The sequence below is a fragment of the Cervus canadensis genome, chromosome 1 (genome assembly GCF_019320065.1).
Source record: "Cervus canadensis isolate Bull #8, Minnesota chromosome 1, ASM1932006v1, whole genome shotgun sequence".
NCBI classification, from domain to species: domain Eukaryota; kingdom Metazoa; phylum Chordata; class Mammalia; order Artiodactyla; family Cervidae; genus Cervus; species Cervus canadensis.
The window spans coordinates 6543063-6569623 of NC_057386.1; the positions used below are offsets into that span (position 1 = coordinate 6543063).

At 57.4% G+C, this 26561-nt stretch overlaps 2 protein-coding genes and 1 non-coding gene across 4 annotated transcripts; 2 read left to right on the plus strand and 1 right to left on the minus strand.

Annotated features, from left to right (window-relative positions):
• The first annotated feature begins 7028 nt into the window (after window positions 1–7028).
• On the plus strand, window positions 7029–7101 carry TRNAG-UCC. The gene has a single exon. It is a non-coding gene; the product is annotated as a tRNA-Gly (tRNA).
• Window positions 7102–8908: 1807 nt separating this feature from the next.
• On the minus strand, window positions 8909–15847 carry USH1G (USH1 protein network component sans). Of its 2 annotated transcripts, XM_043460149.1 has the most exons (3): window positions 15458–15846; window positions 12082–13302; window positions 8909–10662 (listed from the first exon to the last, which is right to left on the minus strand). In XM_043460149.1, the coding sequence occupies exons 1-3, from the start codon at window positions 15619–15621 to the stop codon at window positions 10659–10661; spliced, it is 1389 nt and encodes a 462-aa protein (XP_043316084.1). In that variant the 5' UTR covers window positions 15622–15846; the 3' UTR covers window positions 8909–10658. The 2 variants fall into 2 exon arrangements, with proteins under 2 accessions (XP_043316084.1, XP_043316110.1); XM_043460175.1 differs by lacking the exon at window positions 8909–10662 and having other exon boundaries at window positions 12078–13302; window positions 15458–15847.
• An 847-nt stretch (window positions 15848–16694) lies between these two features.
• OTOP2 (otopetrin 2) lies at window positions 16695–26505 on the plus strand. The gene is made up of 7 exons (XM_043460057.1): window positions 16695–16852; window positions 17129–17474; window positions 18090–18226; window positions 19504–19562; window positions 20018–20148; window positions 22571–23448; window positions 25958–26505. Exons 2-7 carry the CDS (start codon window positions 17162–17164, stop codon window positions 26126–26128), a joined length of 1689 nt encoding a protein of 562 aa, XP_043315992.1. The 5' UTR covers window positions 16695–16852; window positions 17129–17161; the 3' UTR covers window positions 26129–26505.
• Window positions 26506–26561: the final 56 nt, after the last annotated feature.

Below are 26561 nucleotides of genomic sequence, written 5' to 3' on the forward strand. Positions count from 1 at the left end.
ATCTAAGTGATACTATACAGAGGCAGATGCTGTGTTAAACAGAAGCAGAGGCAGATGTGTATTGAAGGAGTTCAGAGGAGCGAAGAATCCCTGTGGGGTGGGGCTGACTGGAGTCTCCTTGGAGAGAGGCAGCCTTAATTTAGAACCCACGTAAAACAAGAAGGTATACTGCAGGTGGCGACGGCCAGGGGAGGGGCTGTAGGTTGGGAGATGGGGGACTAACAAAATCCGAAAGACTTGAATAGACAGCTCACCAAAGAAAAGGTACAAATGGCCAATAAACACAGGAAAAGATGTTCTATGTCATTAGTCTCGAGGGAAACGCACATTAAAATCCCAGTAAGAGAGAGCCCTTCAGATCCAGAGCATAGCTAAAATTAAATAGCCGGGCAGTGCTGATCCTTGGCAAGGGGATGTGAAGTCACGGACCTCTCATTTGTTGTTGAGGAGAGTGCAAAGTGGTGCAAACCCCTTGGAAAACACTTTGACAGTTCCTTTTAAGATAAACATACACTTACCCTGAAGTGTGTGCTGAGTTGCTTCAGTCTTGTCCGACTGTGCAATCCTATGGTTGTTGCCCGCCAGGCTCCTCTGTCCATGGGATTCTCCAGGAAAGAATACTGGAGTGGGTTGCCGCACCCTCCACCAGGGGATCATCCCAGCCCAGGGATGGAACCCTCGTCTCCTGTGTATCTGCCTAGCACTTCTTTACCACTGAGACTGAGCCATCCGGGAAGCCCATTGGAGCCTCAGCTTAAACCCATTGGATTCTTTACCACTAGCGCCACCTGGGAAGTTCTGTATGCTTAACCTATGACGCAGTAATTCAGCTCCCAGATATTCACCCAATAGGAATGAAAACGTATCCACATAAAGACCTGAACCTGAAGGATCATCGCAGCATTGTTCATTAGAGCCAAGTTGGAAACAGCCTAAATGTCCGCCACCAGGAGAATGGACACGCTAAATATGATACCTTCACACAACCTACGCAATAAAAAGGCATTGGCAGAGGCAAGAGGGTAGATGAACTGATGTAATCTCACAGACATTAGGTGGAGGGTAAGAAGCTGCAATTACTACGTGATCCCATTTATGTGAAGTTCAAGAACAGGGGGAGCTAATGTATAGCGATCGAAATCACATCCATCCTTCCCTGGGGAGGGGTGGGTGGGGGACGTTTATTGCAAAGGGACATGAGGAACCTTTCTGGGAGGGTGGAAACGATCCAGATGGTGATTGTGGTGGTGTTTACATGGGTGTGTATACATCTGTCAAAAGTCACTAACCTGCACACTCCACAGGCGTGCGTTTTATTATAGTTAATCAGACCTCAGTAAAGTCAACCAGGGCAAAAACAAAGCAGCAAAGCAGATTTTGCTTCAAAATGGAAAGAGCTTGGGGCTTCCCTGGTGGATCAGTGGCTAAGACTCTGTGCTCCCCATGCAGGGGGCCCAGGTTCAATCCCTGGTCAGGGAACTAATCGGAAAACTAGGATTCCACATGCCGCAACTCAGACTCTGTATGCAGCCACTGAGACCCAATGCAGCCAGATACATGAATAAAAGTAATCATTTCCAGATACAAAATACTATACATAAAATAGATCAGCCAAAAGGGATTTACTGTATAGAATAGGGAACTATGGTTAAGATCTTGGAATAACCTACAGTGGAAAATAACCAGAAAAAAGAAAAAAAAAAAATATATATATATATATGCCTGAATCACTTTGCTATGTGCCTGACACTAACACAGTATTGTAAATCAACTATACTTCCATTTTTTATTTTCAAAATCGGTAATGGTTTTTTTTAAGAGGTATAATTCAGATGGTAAATGTCACCCATAAATGTAGCACGCTGAAGTGTGGGAAAGCAGGGTGATTCTGGCATCTGAGGTCCCTTGGCCATGGGGTTGACGACCGAGTGTATGGAGTGGCTGAGAGGCCGATTTACCAAATTCTTCAGTCCTCTCTGTGAGCTCCTTCCGGGTTCTCAGCCCTGGTCCACTGCCTTCTAGCTCCCAGCAAAGATGAGAAAGATCTGAGAACAAAGCTTGGGGTGAAAGGCTCTGGGTGGTTGGCCAGGCAGGCCTGCTGCCATCAAGACTCTCTGCTTGGATTCTCACAACAGGTCCTGGGGGGGACAGGCCTGGGCAAGCTCCTGGCCCTCTGCCCACAGTGGGATGCCAGGCAGAGACAGCCAGGGCTGGGGGCCGTCTACGCCTCCCGGCCGCTCTGCTCTGCACCAGCCTCTGCTCCCGCTCAACCTCTCACCTGTCTGCACAAGACTCGGTGCATGTGACAGCTTTGCAGTCTGGCATGCTTACTAGCTGTGTGACCTTGGGTAAGTTACTCAACCTTTCTGAGCCTTAGTAGCTTCACATACACTAAAAAGGAGGGAGATAAATATCAATAAGAGTTTTAATATTTTCTTCCTGTATCCCAGTAGATTGTGTGTATACTCCCACTGTAGAGATGACTAGACCACAACCTAAAGTCTGAATTACTCAGCTGGGTCTTTGAAGGCGGCCAAGTTCTAGCTCCAACTCTAGTGTCCAAATTTTTGTGACCCCATGGACTGTAGCCTGGCAGGCTCCCCTGTCCACGGGATTCTCCAGGCAAGAACACTGGAGTGGGTTGCCATGTCCTCCTCCAGGGGATCTTCCCCACCCAGGGATCGAACCCGGGTCTCTTACATGTCCTGTATTGGCAGGTGGGTTCTTTAGCACCACCTGGGAAGCCCCAAATAAGTATATATATATATATGTTTTTTTAAAAGGTAGACTTTGTGCTTTTTTTTTTTTTTTTTTTACTTTGTGCTTTTTTTAAAAAGTTAAAAAACAGATGATAAAGAAGACTCCAGACCCCCAAGGGGCTGGGTGCTCATGGACCTACCTAGGCATCAGTAATAGCATGGGGTGGGGGGGTGTGGTGTTAGATGATGCTGGGTTGGGTCTTCCTGGGAGACTCTGGAGTTCCCCACCCTGGGGCAGCGATGATTCCTCCCTTCTGCCATCCAGATCTTTACTTGCTGGGGTTCATTGGGGTTAATTACTGTTGTGGTTGGGGTAGGGTGGCAGACAGCGTTGCCTGGGACCCAGGGCCTGGAGGGGGATCCCTGAGAGTCAGGGATGGGTTTGGAGACCTGGAGGGTTGGAACCGGGAGTCTGGGGGGCACAGGGTGGACTAGAGAGACACCTCCTGCCACCAGGGCAACCTTTCTTGCTCTAAATCTAGGTGAATGGGTCTTTAACCCTTTCTTGTCTTCCACCCATTCCTGCCAACCCCAAATCATCAAAGGCCCAGTTCCACGAGGCAAGTGGCATTATTCACAGGGGTGGGGCTGAGTGCACCGGGGAGAAGTGGCCGGGCTGCTGGCTCAGACCTTGGTCAGCTGAGAGTGGGAGCAGCACCCGAAGCTTCTGGATCCAGCAGGGCAGGACCACAGGGACGGGGTGTCTCAGCATCAGCCTCGCCTCCAGGGACCCTCCACGGGGTGCCAGAGTTACCTGCAGCCTCCATCCCGCCCTTCTACAGGGACAAAGCCAGGTTGGTTATGGACCAGAGGCAGGTCAAGGAAGCAAGAGCAGTGAAGGAAAGGGGCCCAACCTGGATCTGGTGGGGATGCTGCTGAGGCTCTGGGGCCATCGTCTGTCCTCACCTTACAGTCACTGAGGCTTCCTCAGCATCTTAGGTCCTTGAAAACCCAAGGCTGGGGCTCTTAGCAGCCCAGCCTCCTGCCTTGTGACGCTTTCTAAGGGTCATCTGGTCCCTCCCCCCGGACCAGGGCAACACCATAGCCAGCGTGAGTGAGTGACTCTGGGGTATGGAATAGCCTGACGGGTGTGTGGGGGGCCTGGGGGGCCAGTGCCAGGGCTGGAGCGGGGAGTAAGGGCTGCAACTCTTGTACACAGATTCCGGTCCTTGCTGTGTGACCTTAGGTAAGTCACTTGGCTTCTCTGGGCCTCAGTTTTCTGAGAGGGTGATTTGGAGTGGATGAAGGTGATACTGTTAATATGTTCTTTACCAGGAAGGTAATAAAAGGGCAAAGGTTGGAAGTAGATACACTATCACAAATGCCATTCCTTGGCAATGTTGTTTTGGCTATTGATATGATTTAAATCCAATATATATTGGTGTCAGTAATGATATTCATAAATGGTTTCTGTTTCCAGTGAGGAAAAGGCCTGAACAAACTCACTTCCTCTATGTTGCTCTCGTCCTTGCCCACATTTTGCATGTGTGTGTGTGTGTGTGTGAAGCACCGGGGTTCAGGAGTGTGATAATCCCCCCACTTCCCTTCTGCATGACTGTGCGGAAGGTGTGTTAACATGGGCTTCAGCCCAGCGTGTCACTGCTCTCTGCCAACAGCTCAGGGATGCCGAGGCCTGGCTGATGCCCACTGAGCCCTCCCCCGTCCCCAGATTCCCTGCCCCCCGGTCCCCGGGCTGGTTCTCTACCTACTGGATGTCAAGGCTGAGCTAAGTGCTTTTAGCTAGTTTATCCTCACAGCTGGTCTGTGACGTGGGGTATAATTATCCCCATTTACAGACGAACATACTGAGGCTTGAAACAGCAAGTCAGCCCTCCCAGCAAATATCAGGGCTGGGAGGACAGTCTGGGCACTGCAGCCCCTAGAAGGGCCCAGCAGGCCCCTCGGTACCCAGACTGCCCTGAAAGGTTGATTCCTCTCTACCCCATTCCCTGCCTTCTGGACCACCGGCCCTTCTCCCCCTATTGCCCACCCCCGCCCCGGGGCTCTGACTCCCCAACAAGCCAGTCACTGAGTGAGGGCTGGAGGAAGCTTCGTGGGAACCCTCTGCTCAGGGCGAGGGATGGGGCCGGAGTGTCAACATTTCCGTCTAAAGGAGCCGGGGCCCTGGCAACAGACAACAGAGGGGAGGAGGAGCCTAAAATAGACTCCAGGGACATCCCTGGTGGGTCAGGGGCTGAGACTCTGCCTGGTAAGGCAGAGGACGTGGGTTCAATTCCTGGTCAGAGAACTAAGGTCCCACATGCCTTGGGGCAACTAAGCCTGTGTGCCACAACTAAGACTCTATGCAGCCAAATAAGTAAATATTTAAAAAATAAAGTAGACTCTAGACCAAGCCATGAAGCCCTCTGTGTGTGTGTGTGCGCACACACACACACACATTCATGTGCACATATCCCTCCTCTGGAAAACCTGGAAACCCCGAGGCAAAGACAAATGGGGAAAATGACAGAGACACAGAAGCACACTGAAGCTCACAAGTAAATACAAGCTTCCCAGGACGCGCTGGGTCCATCACACCCTGTCCTTGCACGGATCCATGTGCAGGTCCTCAGCTACATCACATACACCCATCCACACGTGGGCGCACACGGGCACACATGTACACACAGGCAGAGAGCCATGAGTGGTATAGTTAAAGGCTGAGCAGGAGGGGGCAGAGAGGCCCGTCTGTCCCCCATCCCACCTCCCCAAGTCCTGCCAGCGGAGCCCCTGTTCTGACCCAGGGAGCCCCTGAATCAGGCTGAGTAAGCATTCAGCTCAGTGAATGGGTCTGGGACTGCCATGGAAAGAGCCAGAGTTTGGGGTTTGAATCCCACAGCCCTGACATTTCTGCACTCAGAAGCTTGGTGCTGTGCAATACTCAGTCATGTCCGACTCTTTGTGACCCTATGGACTGTAGCCCATCAGGCCCCTCTGTCCGTGGGATTCTCCAGGCAAGAATAGTGGAGTGGGTAGCCATTTCCTCCTCCAGGGGAATCTTCCCAATCCAGGGATTGAACCCGGGTCTCCTGCATCGCACGCAGTTTCTTTATGGTGTAAGCCACCAGGGGAGTCCCAAAGCTTGGAGAAATGACTTAAGCCTGCCTGAGCCCCGGTCTCCTTACCTGTGAGACAGAGCCGTGACACACCATTGTCCTGGGTTTGCTGGGCCCGATATGTAGAAAGTGCTAGATACATGCCCTGAGACGGCAGCTGACCAAGTGCAGCTGTGTGAATGGTCCAGACTAAACATCCTGGCTTACACAGTTCCCAGCAGGTCATTGCCCCTCTGAACCTAGGTTGCCACACCTGTAAAATGGGGCTTGTATATAATGTCCTCCTGCCCTTGCAGGAGTGGCAGAAGGGGCATGGGGGAGGGATCCTGAACTTTCCTTAACTTTCGGAGACCTTGGGAACATCAGAAAACCTTTCTGATACTCATTATCTTCACCTGTGAAGGATAAAACCCCTCACCTGCCTACATCGCAGGAGTGGGGAAAGCTTTTGGTAAAGTTCCGACAATGGCAAAATGGGGGCAGGCTGGTGGGTCTGCAACTCCCCCTCCATAAAAGATACTCAGCTCCTTGGGCACCTCCACAGCTCGGACTTCTCCAGGGGTCCTTCCCCACCCTTGGCTAGGGGACGCTGGCTGGATTGTCAACACCCCCTGCTGGTTTGGTGAGGATAGGCTCTGTTTGTTTGTCACATACGGGTCAGAAAAGCAGGACTGCTCACTGGAACTGCCTTGGACTCACCTACTGGGCCGCCAGGACCACAGATGCGAGGAGTGCCCGGTGGGCCCGTTTCAGACCCCACCGATGGCCGTGATTACTCACCCACGTGCACTAAATCCTGGGCAGCATGTCGTTACCCCCTCCCAGTGACCCATGCGGGTACCACTTTCATAATATAAGATCTGTTTTACAAATGAGGGAACACTCAGAGAGGCTGGTAGCTTCCCTAGGGCAACATCTGGAGAGGGGAAAAGCCAGTGTTGCTGCCCAGATCCGGCTGCCTCCTGGAGTATGACCACCTCCCGAACAACCCGTGCTGGTCTCAGAGGAGGTTACACAGGCTACACGCTGGGAGGATGGAGTACTGTACCTCCCGGGACTGTCTAACCTGGGAACAGGAGGCAGCTGGCACTGCTAGAGGCATCAGGCAACCTAGCGTTACTTAACCCACCTGGCTGCTCCGTGATCTTTGGCTAGCCCCCTTGCCCTGTGGCCTCAGTTACTTCACCTGTAAAAAGAGAAGTTTGTTGGGTCTTCCCTGGTAGTCCAGGGGTGAAGACTCTGTGCTTCCAACGCAGGGGGCCCAGGGTTGATCCCTGGTCAGGGAACTAAGATCCTGCATGCTACAAAGAGCAGGCAAAACAAAAAAACAATGTGCCGCATACCCTGAGGCCCTTCCTGCCTGATCCATCCCACCACCCCCACCTCCAGCAACTTCGCAATCTCGTTTACGATGTAATGTCACAGCAGTCTCACTAAGCCTTCTTATTTAAAAATTAATTTCATTTATGTATTTATTTTTGGCTGCACCAGGTCTCTGTCGCTGCAAAAGGGCTTTTCTCTAGTTGTGGTGAGCGGGGGCCACGCTTCGTTGCAGGGCACGGGCTTCTCATTGCGGTGGCTTCTCTAGTTGCTGAGCAGGAGGTTTAGTGTGTGTGGGCTCAAGAGCTGTGGTTCCCAGGCTTCAGAGCACAGGCTCAGTAGTTGTGGCACATGGGCTTAGTTGCTCAGAGGCATGTGGGATCTTCCTGACCCAGGGATGGAACCCATGTCTCCTGCATTGGCAGGTGGCTTCTTCACCACTGAGCCACCACGGAAACCCTAAGGCTTCGTAAGCGGGGGTCCCTGAACCTCTACCGGCTACAGGAGCTGCCTGGAGTCAGGAGGAAAGTTGTGAGTGTAAACGTGTTCAATGTGCATTTTTCCAGGGTAAGTGTCCATACTGGCACCAGATTCTAATCCCCCAAAGCTAAGAATCATTGATTAGTCTAGTATTTCAGAACTTCCCTAACCTCGATCTAAATTTTACGGGGAATGAGCAGAGAAAGGTGAATCCCTACTGTATAAATCTGCCCCCTTCGCTGTGTTTAAAGTCCCCTTAGGCCTCCTGGAGCCACACCAGCTGCTGCACCCCAGGCTTCCACCCGTGGGGACCCCAGCCCCCACGGCTTCCGGTTAGTCTCGCCTCCACGCCGAAGCTCGGGTCTGTTCTGTCTCGTCTTCTGGCTTCCTCACCCCCATGTCCGTCCCTGGACCGGCGGCGCCAGGAGGCGGGTCTTTGGTGAGGTAGGTGCAGTGACCAGGACCGCCAATAGGGGTCGCGAGGTGGCGGAACGCCGAGGAGCACCCGAGGGCGGCATCTCGCATCTTTATTGGTCCCCATGGCAACCGAGGTGGGGGTGGGGATGGGCGTGATAGGGGTGATGGGGGTGATGGGGGTGAGGAACGCCTGGCAGCAATCGGGAGGCCTGGGTCTCCTCGGTAGGCCTCACGTTTCCCATCTGTAAAGTGGAAGGAGGTGGCCTAGAACCTCTAGATGCTCGCCGGGCAATCTTGTGGCTCTGATGTCCTCCTGTAAACCTTTCTGATGATCCTGGAAGGATGTGGGTGTCTTGAACTGCCCTTGACAGCAGCACTGGGCCCAGCAACCTTAGGGAAAGAAACAAAATGACTCCAGGGCCCTTTCCCAGACTTGGCTGAGAAAACAGAACCCATTGTCCTGCAGCTTCAGGGCAAGCCTTCCCCTGGGAGAAAGGACATCACTAAATAGGACTGCCCCACGAGCTTCCTGGGGGTGATGAAGGAAATGGAGACCCCACTGGGGCTGGGTCTTGAGATCCTCCTCACTCAGCTGCTGGGGGCTCTTCTGACCCCCCTCTCTCCATCAGCTCTAAATCCTAGGTCCAGAGAGAGCAAGGTGAAGACTTGGGGATGAGGGAGGCTCTGCAGAGATGCGTGGGGGTTGCCCTACCATCTATCCCAGGACCCCCTCTCCCCCCCAAGGAAAAGGACCAGGTCCTCGTAGACACAAAAAGACCCTCTCCCGCCTCCACCCTCTTGCTCTCTTCACCCCCCCCCGTCTCCCACCCCCCACATGAGTAAACCAAGACACAGACATGACAAGGATGCAGAATGTTTTCTACAAAAATTATAATGAGCCTGCCGGAGGGGCGCTTCATACAGTGGTGGGAATTGGGGAGCCTGCCCCACCCCAGCACTGGGAGGACCGGGAGGGGGCCAAAGCCATCCGTGGGCAGGGAACCGGAGAGGAAGGGCAGCTCCCAGGGCTCCGGGAAAGTTGCATCGGCACGTGGGGGTGGCCCCAGGCCCAGAGAACGGGCAGAATGACTGAGGCGGGCTCAGGGAAGCCAAGCCTTCAGTGTGGGAACAGGGGCCACCTCCATCACGCCCCCACCTTGGAGCACGTGTGTGCCTGGAGGCCATCCTCAAACATAGACACACAGCAGGGAGGCCTGTGGCGTTCTGTGGGGGTTCTCTCTCCCCTGCCCCAGCCCAGGGGCCCCAGGAAGGAGCAGCTGGGAGCTGTGGCAATGCTCCCCCCCCCCAGTAGGAGCCGCTTTCCAAGCTGAAGATCAGGGACGGGGGGACCATTGTCGACAGAGGAGCAAGGACGCGTCCACATGGGGGTATATGTGCCCCCCATGTGTGGGCTTTAGTGACTCTCCCACACTCAGGACCTTGGTCTGAGGACCCTCTGAGGCTGGCCTTTCCGCTGACCTCACCAGCATGATGGGGCAGGGACTCTAGCTAAGCTCTCCCTCACCTGCTACCCATGCAGAACCAGAGAGGCACCCAGCAGCTTCCAGAGCTTGAGGGACATCCACCAACCAACCTCCTGACAGAGCCCTGGGGGTCTGCGGACAATCAGAGTTCAGACTGTCCACATCCTCAGGCTCCCAGGGTCCACCTCACAGGCCTTGCCCACACTCGGCTGGACACCTGGCTACAACCAGTCTCTGCCCTCCTGGGCCTGGGGGACTCTGAACCACTTGGCAGATGCCTTTCCCCAGCCCAGAGCATGCTCGCCAGACCATAATACTGCAGCCAGTTGCTCTAGCACCTTGGATCTATGGCCCTGACCTTCTGGGGCCTTAGGCAGGGGGTGACAGGTTGGGTAACCAGGCTGCACATCCTAGGAGAGAGGGAGTGGACGAGGTCAGGGTGGGGAGGGCCAAGTCAGGCTGGACCCCGCCCCGGGGTATGCCAGAAGGGCACCAGTCACCCTACCCCAGCCCAGCCTGGCACTCCAGCTGCCCACCCCCAGCATGGCCAGTAGAAGAAGGAGAGGGGGCTAGCCACGCTCAGTGACAGGCCGGGGACTAAGCTCGGGCATTTGGCTGAAGAGTCTAGCTGGGACCTCCTCCCTGGGGTATATGTGGGGAGGGGAGCAGCCCAAACCCTTCTATCACAAAAATGTAGGAGGTGAGTTTCCAGACTGAGCAGGACAACAGCACCCTTGGAGGAGGGGTGAGGACAGACCCTGGTCCCCAAGACAGGGCCCCCATCCCCCTACCCACACTTCCATCTAACGGGCGCATCATTTAGCTCCCCCTGCCCTGGCACTGGGGCTGGCCTTCCACGAATGCACATGTCCTTTAGAGCCACTCAAATAGACGTGACTTAGGGGCCCTGAGACCCCTCAGAATTAACATTCTGGGTCACTCTCTTGGCCTTCCAGTTGCCTCCAGGCCATACCCTCCACTGCAGAGTGTGGACAGGCGTTCAAGAGAGATGACCCGCATGGTCCTTGCTCCGGGGAAGGGGCCGGGGAGCTGCAGGGCTGGCAATGGTGAGGACCTCGTGGTCCCACTGTGGGCTGTGGCAACTTGCAACTCATTTTGGTCTGGGGAGAGGAGCCCCCCTGTTACCTGTGGAGAAAGAGACAGAAGCAGACTTGAGCTAAGCATCTTTGGAGACTATTTTAAGCCAAGACCAATGATTCTGACCACTTGCCTTCCCTGGGCAGGCTGACGGTCAGGGATGCAGAGTGGCCGCAGCGTGCCCTCCCATCCTCCAAACTCTAAACCAGACGCCCTTCCCCACCCACCCCTGCCCAGCTGTGCAGCGTAAAGTCAGAGAGACCGAAAGGGGGCAGCAGTGTTTGCTGGGCTTGTGGGATGTCACAATGGTGAGTCAGCCCAGGGACAGGCCAACGACGCTGCCAGTGAGACAGTGGCCCTTGGCTCCCATGATGGTGTTTTGAAGGTGACAACTCCACCCTCAAGGCTGCTGTTGGCCCTGCTGGGAGCATCTGCCCATGTTCCTGGTTCCAGGCTTCAGGGACCAGCAGGCAAAATATCTGCCTTGAGGGTTTGGGCATCTGGAGAGATGACTGACTGCCACACCCTCTATCCCATGGGAGTCACCTTGTCCCTAGCCTCTGGAACCACAGGGATCAAGCCTAGCTCTGCACTCAGCAGCAACAGGACCTCAGGTGAGCTACTCTAACCCTCTGAACCTCCGCTTGCTCACCTGTCAAATGGGGATGATATAGCCCCTTCACGTGACAGCTGGGGAGGATTAACTGAGACAACTTGCACAAGGGCATCTCCAGTACCCAGGAGATGGCAGGGCTCAAAACAGCCTGGCTGTGATTACCACTGTGTGGCATCCATAGGAAGACACCCATTTTCCTGCATCTTGACATCTTCAAAATTGAGGTGCATTTGACATTAGCAATGTAAATTGGCAGCTTCTTTGTCAGAATCAGGGGGTAAATAAGTGGTTTCCCTGATGGCTCAGTTGATAAAGAATCTGCCTGCAATGCAGGAGACCAGGGTTTGATCCTTAGGCCGGGAAGATCCTCTGGAGAAGGAAATGACAACCCATTCCAGTATTCATGCCTGGGAAATCCCAAGGACAGAGAAGCCTGATGGGCTACAGTCCATGGGGTCGCAAGAGCTGGACACGACTCAGCGACTCAACTTCAAGTGGAAGTGTTAGTTGCACAGCCGCGTGGGACTCTTTGCGACCCCAGGGACTATAGTCTGCCAGGTTGCTCTGTCCATGGAATTCTCCAGGCAAGAATACTGGAGTGGGTAGCCATGCCCTCCTCCAGGGCATCTTCCCCACCCAGGGATTGAACCCAGGTCTCCTGCATTGCAGGCAGATCCTTTACCATCTGAAACACCAGGGAAGCCCTGGTAAGTAAGTGGGGCCTCTTGCAGTTGATGACGACCTAGTTATTATCACCCCCACTCCCTCCCCAAAAGGCAGATCCACGCCCACCCCAGGGCGTTACACACAAGCCCTATCTTCCCATCCCCGCGGAGGCACTGCTCACTCACAGCTCGGTGTCCTCCAGGGCCGGCGGGCGCTCCAGCGCCTGCCTCCGCCTCCGCACGGCGCCCAGGATCTTCTTGCGGGGCCCCAGGGGCACGCTGATGCTGCGGAGGTCGAGGTCCGAGCAGAGCATGAGCGCCTCGAGGTCTATCTTCTCCTGCCGCAGGAGGGAGGTGAAGTCCTCCATGTGCAAGGAGGCCAGGAACGTCTCCAGCGGGCTGGTCTCGGGCTCCAGGTCCTCATCCAGGCCCAAGTCCAGCTCGTCCCAGGGCAGCTCCTCCCCACAGCTGCGGTCCTGCAGGCTGTTGGCACTGCCCAGGCTGTCGTCGTCGAGGCTGGGGGCGCTCTGCAGCCGCCCCCGCGGCGGGCCCGCGCCGTCCAGCGCCGCGTCCTCGCGGCCCAGGCCGTGCAGCCCGCTGCTCAGGTAGTTTCTGCGGAACACCATGGTGCCCAGGCCCGGGCGGGTAAACAGGGAGTCGTGGCCGGAGTCGGTGCTGACCTCCGAGTGCGCAGGCTCGGCCGCCAGCGTGGCACGGGAGACGCTGTCCTCGTCGGAGAGGAACATGTCCCGGAGCGGGGCGCGGCCCCACTCCTTGGGGTTGGCGTAGGTGCCCTGGCGCACGAACATCACGTCGCTGCCCAGCTGCAGGCCCGAGAGCGAGCGCACGCTCTTGCGGCCGTCCTCGGAGATCTTGAAGGTGCCCTCGCCGCCCTGCTTGCGGCGCTCCAGCTTCCGCTGGATCTTGGTCTTGCCCGCCTTGGCGGTGCCATGCAGGGTGGCCTGCGAGTAGGGCAGGTGGCCGGCGAGCGCCAGATGCTGCAGCCGGCCGCTCAGGGTGCTGGACGTGAGGCTGGAGAAGCTGAGCGAGTCGGCGCGCTCGGCCAGCTCGCGCCGGTAGCGCCGCTCCATGCGCTCGTGGTGCTTGCGCTGCAGCTTGGCGCACTCGCGGACGCGCCGCTCCGCCTCGCGGAAGGCCTTGTCCTTCAGCTTGCCCACCAGCTTGGGGCTGAGGCCGCTCTGCTTGGCCGCGATGGAGTCCAGGTAGCGCACGCATTCCATGTGGCCCTTCATGGCGGCCATGTCCAGCGGCGTGTGGTAGTCGTTGTCCAGGCACCAGATGTTGGCCCCGAAGGACACCAGGAAGGAGAGGCAGTGCAGGTGGCCATTGGAGGCCGCCAAGTGCAGGGGCGTGTTGCCCCAGATGTCGCACTTGTCCGGGTCACCCCTGCGGGACGACACGCGGGGAGGAGTGAGGAGCCATCGCAAGCTCAGGCCGACAGTCGGCAGGCAGCGGCTGCAGGCGGGGGAGGCGGCCGGCCTGGTTGCGCTCCCCCCAGAGGCACCCCAGAGGGGACTCAACGGCCTGAAATCGCTTCTCCGACTCCAGGACACCCGGACCCGCAGCCTGGAGCCACCCAGAGGGAGCCCAGGCTCGCAGAGGGGGGGCGACAGAGCAGGCGGGGCCAGGGCCGGGCCTTCCCCCAAGAGAACCGCGGGCTGGGAATCTCAGGGGATAAATATTTGATGCCCAGAGAGAAAGGAGTGAATTATTCATGGTGCCCGGCGGGGAGCTGGCCCAGAGAGGTGGTGGGCCAAGGCCGAGTCCGGGTCTCTCGGCAGGCGTGGTGAATGCGGCTGCCAGTACAAGGGTGGCGTACTAGTGGCGTGTGCTGGGCCCGAGCCCCCGGGAGTGTGTGAGCGTGTGCCTGCACGTCCCCGGGACCCGCCATGTCTGCAGGGAGCAGGGCCAGGCCTGGCAAGCCCACGTGTGAGAGCAGGTGTTGGGTCTTGGCCTGGGCCAGGAGGGGAGCGTGGGGGCAGCCAGGACGGGAGGGGAGGGGGCGGGCAGCCTGCCACCTGGGCCCAGCTGCCATCCAGTCCTGGGGCCGCTGCATCTTCAAGAGCCCCGGGAGGCAGGCTGGCTTGGGCCTGTCCCGGGGACCCACGCAGCCCCTCCATGCCAGGCTGTTTTCCCTCTGGGGACATGTCCGCTGGCTCCTCCAAGCTCCCTCCTCCCTCAAGGGCCTAGCTCAGGCCCTCTGCCCCAAGTTAATGAGGAGGCCACCCCGCGGGGCTGGAGGAAGAATCGCTTCTTTGTGTGACCACTCCTCCTCCCACCCTGCACCCCCCTCCTCATTTCCACTGCTGGTCTTCAAGTCCTGCATGTGGGAATGAGTTGCTGGGCAACAGGCCCACACCCCATCAAGCACCAGCCCTTGCCCTCCGAAGGAACTGAGGGGTTGGTGCACTCAGGGGGCCCCCTTGTCCCCTCTTCCTATGAACTTCTCCGAGGGGCAAGCAGGATCACTGAGTACCCTCTCGGCACGGACAGGGGCCAGTCTTGGCCTCTTGGAACGTGGCTCAGCTCCTAGTCTTGGGGGCTGCTGTAATCTGCTGCTGGGCCCGGGGAGCAGCTGTGGAGGGAGGGCAAAGGGGGGCTCCCCGCTCACCCCATGCTCCAACCGCAGGCCAGGGCCTGGCATTAGCTGGGCCCCTTTGCCTGCACCATGATTTCCCAGGCCCTGAGATGTTCTCATGTTAACCCTCCGGGGGCATCTCCGGCCTCCCTTTGCCCCGTCCGGGCCGCTCTGGTGTCCGGGTCAACCTGGCTTCTCTTTATTAAACCGCTGGGGCTGGCAAGTGGTTCACAGGGTCAGGCAGCCCCAGGGAGCCCACGTCAGTGGCCCTGGGCACCGCATTCCTCAACTGCTACTTCCAAACCCCTTCCCTGGCCCTGACACTTGGAGGCAATGCCCAATCGTTCCCCCAGACAACTCCAAAGGGAGGGTGAGGGAGCCCGTGTGGGGGAGGGGGACAGAGGGAGCTGGTTAATGAGGTGGCTGAACCGAGTGACATTTGGTCCTGTCGGCAGTGCCCATAAATCCCGGGAGTGAGCAGGGAGCAAGCTATGTGAGAACCAGTGTGTGCGGGCTGTGGGCGCTGGTGGGAAGGACCCCTTGGGCCCCTGCTGGGGGGGTGGGGGTGGGCAGTGAGGAGCAGCTCCATCGGCAGCCCCACTTCTGAGGTTTCTGCCCCTTCTCCCCAGGCTTCTCCTGCCCTTGCTCTGGCTTCCTGGTGCCACCCACCCAGGCGGCCCCTCCCCCTTTCTCCTCACTCTGAAGCCCCGACCACAGTCATGGACCCCACCCCCACCCCGCAAAGTCCCACATCCAGGTCACAAATGTCACAGGCCTCAGCTTGTCTCCACCTCCCACGACTGCCAGTCTCCCAGGTCCCACCTTCGGGCCTTGTCCTAGGGGAGGAGGTGGCTCAGAGGAGGTGGGGGGAAGATGCCATAGGGTTGGGCGGCGGTGGTCTCAGGGGCTCCAGATGGGCCCTGAGGCTCTTGCCCTCCCCCACGGGGCCTGGCGGGCACTCACCCCCGGCTCACAATGAGGCGCAGCGACTCCAGGTTGCCGTGGTAGGCGGCCCAGAGGGTGGGGGTCATGCCATCCTCGTCGGGGGCGTTCAGCTCCTTCCTGGTGGCCTCCTTGAGGAGTTCCAGGTAGCCGTCCCGGGCCGCCCGGTGGTACTGGTCGTTCATGGCGCCTGACTTGGACGGGGCGGGCCGGGGACACGGGGACGTGCCCCCCGCGGGGGAGGGCGGCGGGGTTAGAGCTGCGGCATGGGGCTGGGGGAGGGGGCCGGGCAGGGGCCGGGGCCGCCAGCCCCCGCCGCCGCAGACCGAGGACGGGGAGCGCCGGAGCCGCCGCTACTCCGCTACTCCGACATTCGAGCCGCGCACTCGGCGGGGAGGGTGCGGGGAGGACCGCCCGCCGCCCGGAGGGCCGCCCCGCGCTGCCCCTGGGTCCTAAACTCCCTGCTGCCGAGAGCATGGCGGTGACCCTGCCCCTGAGCCCACAGGGCCGGCCCCTCTGCCGGAGGGTCCACCCCAGCGTCCCGCCCCAGGAGGGCCAGTCTGGGGGCAGCTCGAGGTCTGTCCTCACTAGAGCCCAGGCGCGGCGGCTCCCGATGTCGCTACCCGTCGAGGGAACGGGCCAAGGACTGGGGAGGGATGTCTGAGGGCTGTCCTGCGCCCCCCACCGCCTCGCCCTGGACAGAGGGTCCAAGAAGTTGTGAGGACCGACTCCCAGACGGTCAGCGATCCGCACTCAGCTGTCCAGGCCGCCCCCTGCCCGCGCTGTCCAGTAGAGGGCGCTGGAAGACTAGCCAGGAACTTGATACCCAAGTGCGCCCTCGCAACATCCCCTGGAGCAGGGATGCGGGAAGGGCTAGAGGAAGACCCCACTTGGAGTCCTGGTGAGGGTGCCAGGAAAGGGGCGTTAGGGTCCCGATCTTGGGGCGGCAACAGAGGAGCACAAAGGTAAGGGCCGCCGGGGCTGGGGGCGCGTCGGGATGCCTGCGGGCCCTTAGGGCGTCGGTTGAGCGTCGGCTCTCTGGGCTCTGGGTGTCGGGATCGCGGGGCGCCAGGGCGCGGTGGGCGCCCGGGGCGGAGTGTCCTCTGGGTGCCGCACTGCGGGGCCGCGCCCGAGCCGGGCTGCGCCGAGGTGACAGGGCGGCGGGGGAGGGGGCGCCTCTTAACGGGTAAATATAAATCTCACCTTATCTGGCTCCCGCACGCTCTTCCCTAAATTCAGCCCGGAAAAAAGATGGATCATGTGAGTGAGACTGAGAGGTTTATGGAGCTGAGCTCCCGCGGCTGTAAATCACTCTGCCCTCCCCGGTATAAAGCGCCCGTCCAGTCCGGCGTCAGAGACAGGACGCGCTCGCCGCCCCCTGACCCCAAGCTCAGCGCGGGCTCCCGGCCCAGTCAGGTGGGTGCCCCTGGGGGCCAGCCGGCCGACGGATCTCGGGAGTGGGGGACCTTAGACGGGGTCCGACGGGGCCGCAGCCACCTCTCCTTCCCTCCCCGTCGAGAGCGAGACCGGCATGGTCGGCTTCTCTCTTCCGCTTTCTCGCGCGCATCCTTCACCACCCGCAGCCCCCACCCTCTGCGCGGGCCAAGAACTCCCCCCGCCACCCCGGTCCCCCAAGATGCAGCAGGGAGGGCCTTCGAGGCTGACCTGAGTCCTGTCTGCTCCCCACCACAGTGACCCCTCCAACCTTCTCCAGTCGCCCCTGCCATGTCCACCGAGCTGCCCTCGGACCCCAAGGAGAGCCCGCCGGCCCCGCGGCCGGCGCCCCGCGAGGTCTGGAAGAAGGGCGGCCGCCTGCTGTCGGTGCTGCTGGCGGTGAACGTGCTGCTGCTGGCCTGCACGCTCATCAGCGGCGGCGCCTTCAACAAGGTGGCGGTGTACGACACGGACGTGTTCGCGCTCCTCACCACCATGCTGCTGCTGGCCATGCTCTGGATCCTGTTCTACCTCCTGGGCACGGCGCGCTGCCCCGACGGCGTCCCCTATCGGGACGCGCACGCAGGCCCCATCTGGCTCCGAGGTGCCGGGGGAGGCGGGGGCGGAGGTGGGGGGGGTGGGCAGGCTGGGAGCCGGAAGCTGGGGAGCTCTCGCAGGAATCGCTGGGGGCCCTTGGAGGTAGACTGTGGAGAAGTGTGCCTCCCCGCACCGCCCCCACGCCCCCACCCCCAGCACTGCCCAGGACTAGATGTGCCTGAGGGTGAGGTGGGCTGCGATTGGGGGAGACGAGGGAAACAGTCCTAGAAAAGGGATGCGGAGAGGGCTGGAAAGGAACTTTCTTGCCATGTCTAAAGATTGAAAGAGGGTGATGATGGGAGAGACTTTGATGGAGAGCCCAGAACAGATGATTGTTGCGGTTGCAAGAGTCTATCTAGGGCCCTTTCCCTTATCTATCTGTGCAGCCACAGAGATGGGGGCTCAATGGGACATCCATCCATCCACTCAATCGTATACTCATCCTTCCACCCACCCATTCAACATCCACCTGTCCACCTAGCTATCCATCCATCCATCCATCCTCTCACCTACCCCATTCACTCATGGATCCACCCCGTCATCCCATTACCTAGCCATCGGTCCTCAGATCTATAACCCCTCTCTCCTGCCTCTCTGATCCACCCCCACCGCTCACTCCCAGGTGGGCTGGTGCTGTTTGGGATCTGCACTCTCGTCATGGATGTCTTCAAGACCGGCTACTATTCCAGTTTCTTTGAGTGCCAGTCAGCCATCAAGATCCTGTACCCTCTCACCCAGGCTGTGTTCGTCATTGTCCAGGTGGGTGGGAGGAGTGTCCCTGAGTGTGGTGGAAAGGAGTCAACGCCTGGGGCCGGGAGGTCTGAGCCCCACTCCTCTTCTACGATGAGCAATTAATTAAGGCGGGGATGGGATTGTAGTGAAGATCACGAGTCCATAAATCTGGAAGCACCTGGTAATGAAGTAATATCCAAATGTGAGTGCCTCCTTTGGCGCCCTGCGATTTCATTTCAACTTAAGCGGTGCCAGTAGTTAACACCTAGGAGGTGTCACTTGTGGCAGCTGCTCTGTCTCCTAGAACCTGCCCTGCCCTCCTTGGGGGCCCATAGAGGGCATCAGTCTCAGCTCAGGGTCCTGCCGTGGGCATGGCCAGTTTGGCCTCAGCCATGTCCCCTATATTCTGAATTTGTTCAGAAAATATGGTATCGTTGTACATGGGATTTTTCAAACAAGTTCAAGTTTTTATTTGTTGCATAAATAAGCCCTGGAAAGATCTGCCTGAGCTGAGGCAGGACTGGTTTGAGAACAGACCTCAGCCCAGAATGACCACATGTATGGTTCCCTCTCTTGAAACATCATCCATGCTGCCCAGGTTTCCACAATTTAACTCACTTATGACCTTGGCATTTATATAGTTTTAATTTTACATTTTATGACTTTAAAGAATACTCAGGCAAAATGGGAAATAAAGTTACCCCAACATCAATAACCCTAGAGAAGGAAATGGCAACTCACTCCAGTATTTCTTGCTTGGGAAATCCCATGGACAGAGGAGCCTGCCAGGCTACAGTCTGTGGGGTCACAGTTGGACATGACTTGGCGACTAAACAACATTGATAAACACCAGAGCAAGGATTTGTGGGCATCCAGGTGAGGGGAGGACCTGCAGGGCAACAAAGGATGAGGATGGGGGGGTGCTGCCTAAGAGAGTGGAGAAGCCCCCAAGATTCTTTTTACCTTGGACAAGACCTAACCTGAGGCTGACCCTGCACCCAGAAATAAATAACTGGGCTCAAAACTCCACTCCCTTCACCTGCAAAGGAACAGAAAACAAACACAGAGAATTTACTGGTGACATTTTGCAAATTTTTAAAAATCAGAGAAGTATTTGGTACTAATTGCTGCACAGAATAGAAAGAGAGAAAACCTGCATCTCACATTGTAAAGCTGAAATAAACATGATCGCGTAGTCGGAGAGTTCCTGAGGGAGAGCGAACATAGGGCCGGGCGTGGGTCCGGGGCTCCCAGGGTGAGCCCATCTGCGGAGTAGATGACACCACCACTCTCTCTCAACACAGACTTACTTTCTCTGGGTCTCCGCTAAAGACTGTGTTCACACCCACCTGGACCTGACTCGGTGAGTGCCTGCCCCACGCCTGTGGCCCGATGCCCGTGCCCAGGTGCTCAGCTCACCCGGCATGAGATGGGCGCTTCCCAGCCTGGGGCGTGGGTCCTCTTTCTGCCCCCAGATGGGGCTTCAGTCGAGGCCTCCGCGCTTTGTAAGCCCGGCTTCCACCACCCTGTGCTGTCGGGACGGGGGGTACTTGGTGGGATGGTGTGTGTCATGTACAAATGTCCTCTCCCTTAGAGGAGGGAGCAGAGTGGCCCCTGGACACCCCCAGTTCTCTCTTGGGAGGCATCTCAGCCAGGCTGTGTTCCTTCCAAACTCCTCTTCTCTGCTCACACGGGGGCTTGCCCGCTTTCTTGCTTCTCAGCACCGTCTCCCAGTATAGCCCCCCGGCTCTCCACCTTGCTGGGGACCCAGCACAAGCCACAGACTCTCACTGACCTCTGCTCTCCCTCCCCGAACAGGTGTGGTCTAATGTTCACACTCACCACCAACCTGGCCATCTGGATGGCGGCCGTGGTGGATGAATCCTTGCACCAGGCTCACGCCCACAGTTCTCACAGCAACACCAGCCACACCCGCCTCGCTCTGGACCGTGAGTGCCCACTCCAGAGTAACCCTGGCCCCATGGTGGCCAGGCCTTGGGCTGGGTGCCCTGTGGACCTGTAGAGGGCATGGAGGCACAGGGGGAGGCCAGAGGCCCCCTCCGGCTCCAGGCTATGCCTCTGAAGAAGTTTAGATGTGGGTGACCCAGGAGGAAGGGTAACGGGGGATCTTTTTTTCTTCTTTTAAAAACCTTTTACTTTGTATTGGGCTATAACCAATCGGGGCTTCCCATGGGGCCCAGTGGGTAAAGAATCTGCCTGCCAATGCAGAAGATGCAGGAGACTTGAGTTCGAGCCCCAGGTTGGGAAGATCCCCTAGAGGAGGGCATGGCAACCCACTCCAGTACTCTTGCCAGGGAAGTCCTATGGACAGAGGAGTCTGGTGGGCTACAGTCCATAGGGTCGATAAGAGTCTGACATGAGTGAAGCAATGGAGCACGCACGCACGTAACCAATTCACAGACTATGCTGTGAGTTTCAGGTGGACAGCAGAGGGACTCAGCTATGCATACACACGTGTCCATTCTCCTCCAGACTCCCCTCCCATCCCTCCCATCCAGGCTGAAGGGGACATCTTTTCATCCTGGATAGTACAGCCTTGGTCCCACTGTCCGGGTCTCCATTCCACCAGAGAAGGGATTCGGGCTCCAGAAACAAGGGGCGAGGTTGAGCAAGCTGGATGGAGTAGAAGGGAAGCAGGGTGGCTCAATGGTGGCAGTGTAGGATCAGAATGGAGTGTCTGGCAAGGAGGAGAAGGTAGAAATAATAACCATGATAATGATGGTGACAATTCACGGAGCTCTATACGTCAGGCGCTGTGCTTAAAGTCTTTAACACCATCTTACTTAACCCTTGCAACCTCCCTATGAGATGGGTACTATTAGTATTCCCATTTTACAGATGCAGAAACTAAGGCACAGAGAGGTTAAGTAACTTGCCCAAGGTCGCAGAGCTGGACAATGGAAAACTAGCATTAAGACCCATCTTTGCTTTGAATCATCAGAAAGACCCCCTGGAGATGGAAATGGCCACCCACTCCAGTATTCTTGCCTGGAGAATCCCCTGGATAGAGGAGATTGAGGGGCTACAGTTAATGAGGCTGCAAAGAGTCGGATGCGACTGAACACACAGTATGCTATGGTGAAGAACAGGCCCACAGTCCCCCGGGCCTGGTTTTCTGGACTTCTTTAGGGCTCCCCACCGCCGGGATCAGACTAGATGACCAAATCTACTTGGACCTCACCTGAAGACACACACACATCCAACCTGTCAGGGTCCAGGAATGGAAAGCATGGATCCAGGAGATCCTAGGGCAGCAGGACTGAGAATGAGAATGTATGAGCCCTCCACATACAGAGGGCTCCTGAGGATGGTTAAAACCAGCCCAGGGAGGTGGAGGACCTCAAATGCTGGGACTGTGGGGGTACAGAGAGGCGCCCGGAGAGGTACCTGCCTCGGGGGTGAGAGTCACAGCATTTGTATCAACTCTGCCATCACAAGCCACTTGCCCTCAGTGAACCTCGGTTCCTTTTTCTACAAAACCAGCTGAGATAGTTCTGGGGATCAAAAGAGATGTCTGCCAAGGCCCAAGGTACCCTACACAGCAGAGCACACTCTGGATGTAGGACGAGATTTCTATAGGTACGGTACAAACTGAAGTGACGGAAGGTCCTGGTCAAGACCTGGGCACAGCAGGTGCTTTCTGGCTGAGGCAGATGCTGGAGAGAGAGGAGAGGAAGCTTGGATTTTAGGGGTTGCCAAGGGGGCCACCTTCTATTAGGACCGGAGCCGTGCCTGTCTTGAGCGGGTCATGACTGGTGGGGAAGGTTTGGGAGTACGTTTCTGCAGGAATGGGATGGGATGAAGCAGGCAGTTCTGCAGTTCAGATTTTTTTTTTTACTTTATTTACTTATATATTTGTTTACTTTTATTTTGCCTGTGCTGGATCTGTTCTGGCACACAGACTTTTGCTAGTTGCAGCTCACCAGGGCCTCTCATATGGCAGTGCAGAGGCTCTAGAGCACATGGGATCTCTAGCTGTGGCCTTTGGGCTTAGTTCCCTCGAGGCATGTGAGAGCTTAGCTCTGCGACCAGGGATAGGACCTGCATTGGAAGGTGGCTTCTTCACTGCTAGAGCATCAGGGAAGTCCCCCAGACTTTTTGTTTCTTAATTGAGCCCTGAATATTGTTCAGGGACATGCCCCCCTGGTCTCTGGCACATAGTAGGTGCTCAGTAAATACTTGTGGCATGAATGAACATGCCAGGCCCTCCGTAGGCATTTGGGGTATGGTGGTGGCAGCTAGCAAGCCTGCCCTTCCAAAGGTTATGGTCCAGGGGTGAAGCCCTTCAGATGGGGTGCCTCCAGGAAGGCGGGAGGGCAGTGCCGCTCCATGCCACCCATCTCTCCACAGTGGAGCGTGCGAGCAGCGCGGTCGGGGGAGAGTGTTCCTGCGACACGGCGGTCTGCCAGATCTTCCAGCAGGGCTACTTCTACCTGTACCCCTTCAACATCGAGTACAGCCTCTTCGCCTCCACCATGCTGTACGTCATGTGGAAGAACGTGGGCAGGCTGCTCGCCTCCTCCACGCACGGCCACAGCCACGCCCCGTCCCCCCTCAGCCTCTTCCGGGAGACCTTCTTTGCCGGCCCGGTCCTGGGCCTGATGCTCTTCGTGGTGGGGCTGGCCGTGTTCATCATCTACGAGGTGCAAGTGAGCGGGGAGCGGGGCCGTACCCAGCAGGCCCTGGTCATCTACTATAGCTTCAACATTGTCTGCCTGGGGCTCATGACCTTGGTTAGCCTGAGTGGCTCAGTCATCTACCGCTTCGACCGCCGGGCCATGGACCAGCACAAGAACCCCACGCGCACCCTGGACGTGGCCCTGCTGATGGGCGCCGCCCTGGGCCAGTACGCCATCTCCTACTACTCCATCGTGGCTGTGGTGGCGGGCACCCCCAGGGACCTGCTGGCGGCACTCAACCTAGCCCACGCTCTGCTCATGATCGCCCAGCACACCTTCCAGAACGTCTTCATCATCGAGAGCCTCCACCGGGGCCCCCCCGGGGCTGAGCCTCACGACACACCCCCCAAGGAGCCCTGCCATGGCCTGACCTTTGCCAACCTGGATGCCCTCCACACCTTGCCCGCCTGCCCGCCCACCCCCAGGCTGGTTGGCCCCAGCCCAGCAGGACCTCAGGAGGCTGCGAGTGTCATCGTGGCCCCCAGGAGCCACTGGAGACGCCGGTGCTTGAAAGACATTTCCCTGTTTCTTCTACTCTGCAACATCATTGTGAGTAGCCGGGCAGGGACGGAGGTGGGCTCCGGGGAGGAGAAAGCCAAGGAAAGATGCTCTTTTTATGGTTTCTTCACCTGGCCTTCTTTGTCTTGCCCCCATCCCCCTTGGAAGCATCCTATGCCTCTTGAGAAAAGGAGCAGGTTCAGGGAGGGTCGGGAGCAGCCCCAGGGCAAACAGCATCTCAGGGCAAACAGGGAGAATGAGATGCCAGCATCCTGGCCTCAAGGCTACGGACGGAGCCGGAGGGGTCCCAGGGAATGCTGACATTGGAGCTGGGAGGAGGCGAGAGGGAGCTGGGACGGGGGTGGGGGGGGCCTCACTCCCAGATGGGAGGTGTGACTGCTCCTGGGAACCTGTGACCGGCCTGCTTCTTAGAATAATCAGAGCAGCGACAGGAAGTGGCAGGGACCAGTGTATGTGTGAGTGGTCTGTCAGCGGAGAGCAGAGGCGGGCTGGCTGGGAGAGGAGCACCCGCAGCAGCCGCCCCCTTCCCAGCGAGTCCACAGAGCCCTGTTCTTATTTTTTTATTTTATGTATTTAATTTTGGGGTGGGTGGGTGCTGCACTGGTTCAGCATGTGGGATCTTCATTCCCCAGCCAGGGATCGAATCCATACCCCCTTCCTTGGAGGGCAGAATCTTAACCACTGGACCTCCAGGGAGGTGCCAACAAAGCCCCTTTCTAAGAGAAAGAGAAAGTGTTAGTCAGTTAGCCTGTCCAACTCCTGGGATCCGCCAGGCTGTCTATGGGATTCTCCAGGAAAGAATACTAGAGTCGGTTGCCATCCCTTCCTCCAGGGAGGCTTTTTAACCCAGGGATCGAACCCAGGTCTCCCACACTGCAGCGGATTCTTTACCGCCTGAGCCACCAGGAAAGCAAAGGAAGACTGGAGTGGGTTGCCATGCCTTCCTCCAGGGGATCTTCCCAACCCAGGGATCAAACGCCGGTCTCCTGCACTGCAGGCAGATTCTTTACGATGTGAGCCAAAAGAAAGCCCCTCTGTATATCGGCTGGCTTCACCCAGTACAAATATGCATCCAGTATGACACTCTTCCTGAAGGTGCATCCTCATAGAAAAATACTCCTAGTGTGTAGCTCCAACCCGATGGAGAAAGGCCCCAGCGTAGAAAGAACCCCTGGGAGGGAAATCTCTAACAGAGAAACATGTTCCCTGTGAATACATCCCACACAGAGCACACACCTCAATGAAGTGTTGCTCAATATAAAGATAGTCCTTCTAGCTGTAACCTAGAAAAATACCTCTATTATGGAAAACAGCCTTAAATAGATGGGAATATGGGTATTCCCATATAGAACACATCTCCAGAGGGGTTGCATTCCAATGGGGTCTACATGAAAAACTGAGGTGCATTCTTGGCAAAGTCCCCAGTTTGAATATTGTCCCTCCTACTGGTAACCTTGGGCTTTCCAGGTGGTGCAGTGGTGAGGAATCCGCCTACTAATGCAGGAGATGCAGGAGGTTCGATCCCTGGGTTGGGAAGATCCCCTGGAGCAGGAAATGGCAACCCAGTCCAGTATGTTGCCTGGGAAATCCCATGGACAGAGGAGCCTGGCAGGCTACAGTCCATGGGGGTCGCAAAGAGTCGCTTAAGCACAGATAACCTATTAAAAAAAAAAAGTAGTCACCAATCTCTGACGTAACAGTGGAACAATAAGGATCGAAACCTCCTCCAGCCCTGGCCACTCCCTCACTTTCTCCCAAGGGAGGCCGAGCCTACAGGTTAAGAGTCACTTGGGAGGAAAAAAAAAAAAAGTGTCACTTGGGAGGACATTTTTGCTCCGGGTATCTGAGTCTGGATCAGCTCTTAGAGTGTCATCTCCAACTCCTTCATTTTATAGGACAGAAGCAGGCTCCGATTTGGGCTGTGATGTGCCTAAGGATGTGATCAATTTGGCGGTGGGGGAGGGTCCAGCCTAGCCCAGAAGCCGTTTTTCTTTGCCTCACGCCCCACGCCTGAACCATCTGGGTTCATAGCCAGAGATGAAGCAGGATTCCAGCTTCAACCTCCTCCCACACCTGGGAAGGGGGTGGGGAGTGGAGGGTGGAACTGGAGAGTGGAGCTTATAGAGAGCTGGGGTGGGGGAGCCTTCTGGCAGGATCCTGGCCCCCCTGCCCTGGGCCTGTCTGCTTCTATCATCCTCGCCCGCAGGCATCTCTCCAGAGGAGAGCTGCTGGTTTAACCATTTATTCCAAATGCTCACGTCACCTGCTGAAACCTCTTCTCCTCTCTCCCCATCCCACAAGTGGACCATCCTGAGGGTGGAGCCTCAGCCTGGGGATGGGCAAGCTCAGCTGGGCACATTTACTGAGTTTCCTTGTGAGTGCCAGGCTCTGCCTGAGGGGCTGTAGCTCCCACTCGGCAACACCCAGCCCTTGATAGCCACAAAACCAGAGGACCAGGGCCCCCATCCTGTCCCCCGCCCACAGAATGACCTGCAGCCCCCCGTCCCGGCCAGGTCCTGACCCTCCTTTCTCCCCACAGCTGTGGATCATGCCCGCCTTCGGGGCCCGCCCTCACTTCAGCAATACCGTGGAGGTGGACTTCTACGGCTACTCCCTCTGGGCAGCCATCGTCAACATCTGCCTGCCTTTCGGCATCTTCTACCGCATGCACGCTGTCTCCAGCCTGCTGGAGGTCTACGTGATGTCCTGAAGCCCCGCTCGGGACCTCGGGAAGAGGGGCTCGGCTCATGCACTCACCCAGAGACCCCCGGGAATGAACCCCAGGCTGGCAGTCACTGTGCCACATACTCTCCATTCTGGCCCCTGCACTGGCCCCAGAGTGGCATTTTCACAAGAGTTATTTTTCCAAGATGAGTTTTTAGATCACCATCAGGACATGCACATTCACCCCAGCATGAGCCTGGGGGGTGGGTCTGCTGGGGTAGGAGGACCCCTTGCTGCACCCCTTTCTAGGACCAGACAAGGTCTGGAAGCATCCTTGGCTCTGGTTCCACCCCTACCCCAGCCCAGTGTCTTGGCCATTGCTGCCGCCTGGAGCTGGAAACCAATAAACTTGATGCTGCCCTATGCCACCTGGGTCCCCACTTCTTGTCTCAGCACTCACCTCTAAGATGATCGCAGGA

What these genes read in the sequence shown, in the direction of transcription:
- USH1G (XM_043460149.1), bottom strand. Translation starts at nt 15,621, where the DNA reads ATGAACGACCAGTACCACCGGGCGGCCCGGGACGGCTACCTGGAACTC. An exon ending in CGCCTCATTGTGAGCCGGGG is followed by an intron (nt 13,303 to 15,457) that starts GTGAGTGCCCGC and finishes GTCGTCCCGCAG; the next exon opens with GGGTGACCCGGACAAGTGCG.
- OTOP2 (XM_043460057.1), top strand. Translation starts at nt 17,162, where the DNA reads ATGTCCACCGAGCTGCCCTCGGACCCCAAGGAGAGCCCGCCGGCCCCG. An exon ending in ACCCACCTGGACCTGACTCG is followed by an intron (nt 19,563 to 20,017) that starts GTGAGTGCCTGC and finishes CTCCCCGAACAG; the next exon opens with GTGTGGTCTAATGTTCACAC. An exon ending in CACCCGCCTCGCTCTGGACC is followed by an intron (nt 20,149 to 22,570) that starts GTGAGTGCCCAC and finishes ATCTCTCCACAG; the next exon opens with TGGAGCGTGCGAGCAGCGCG.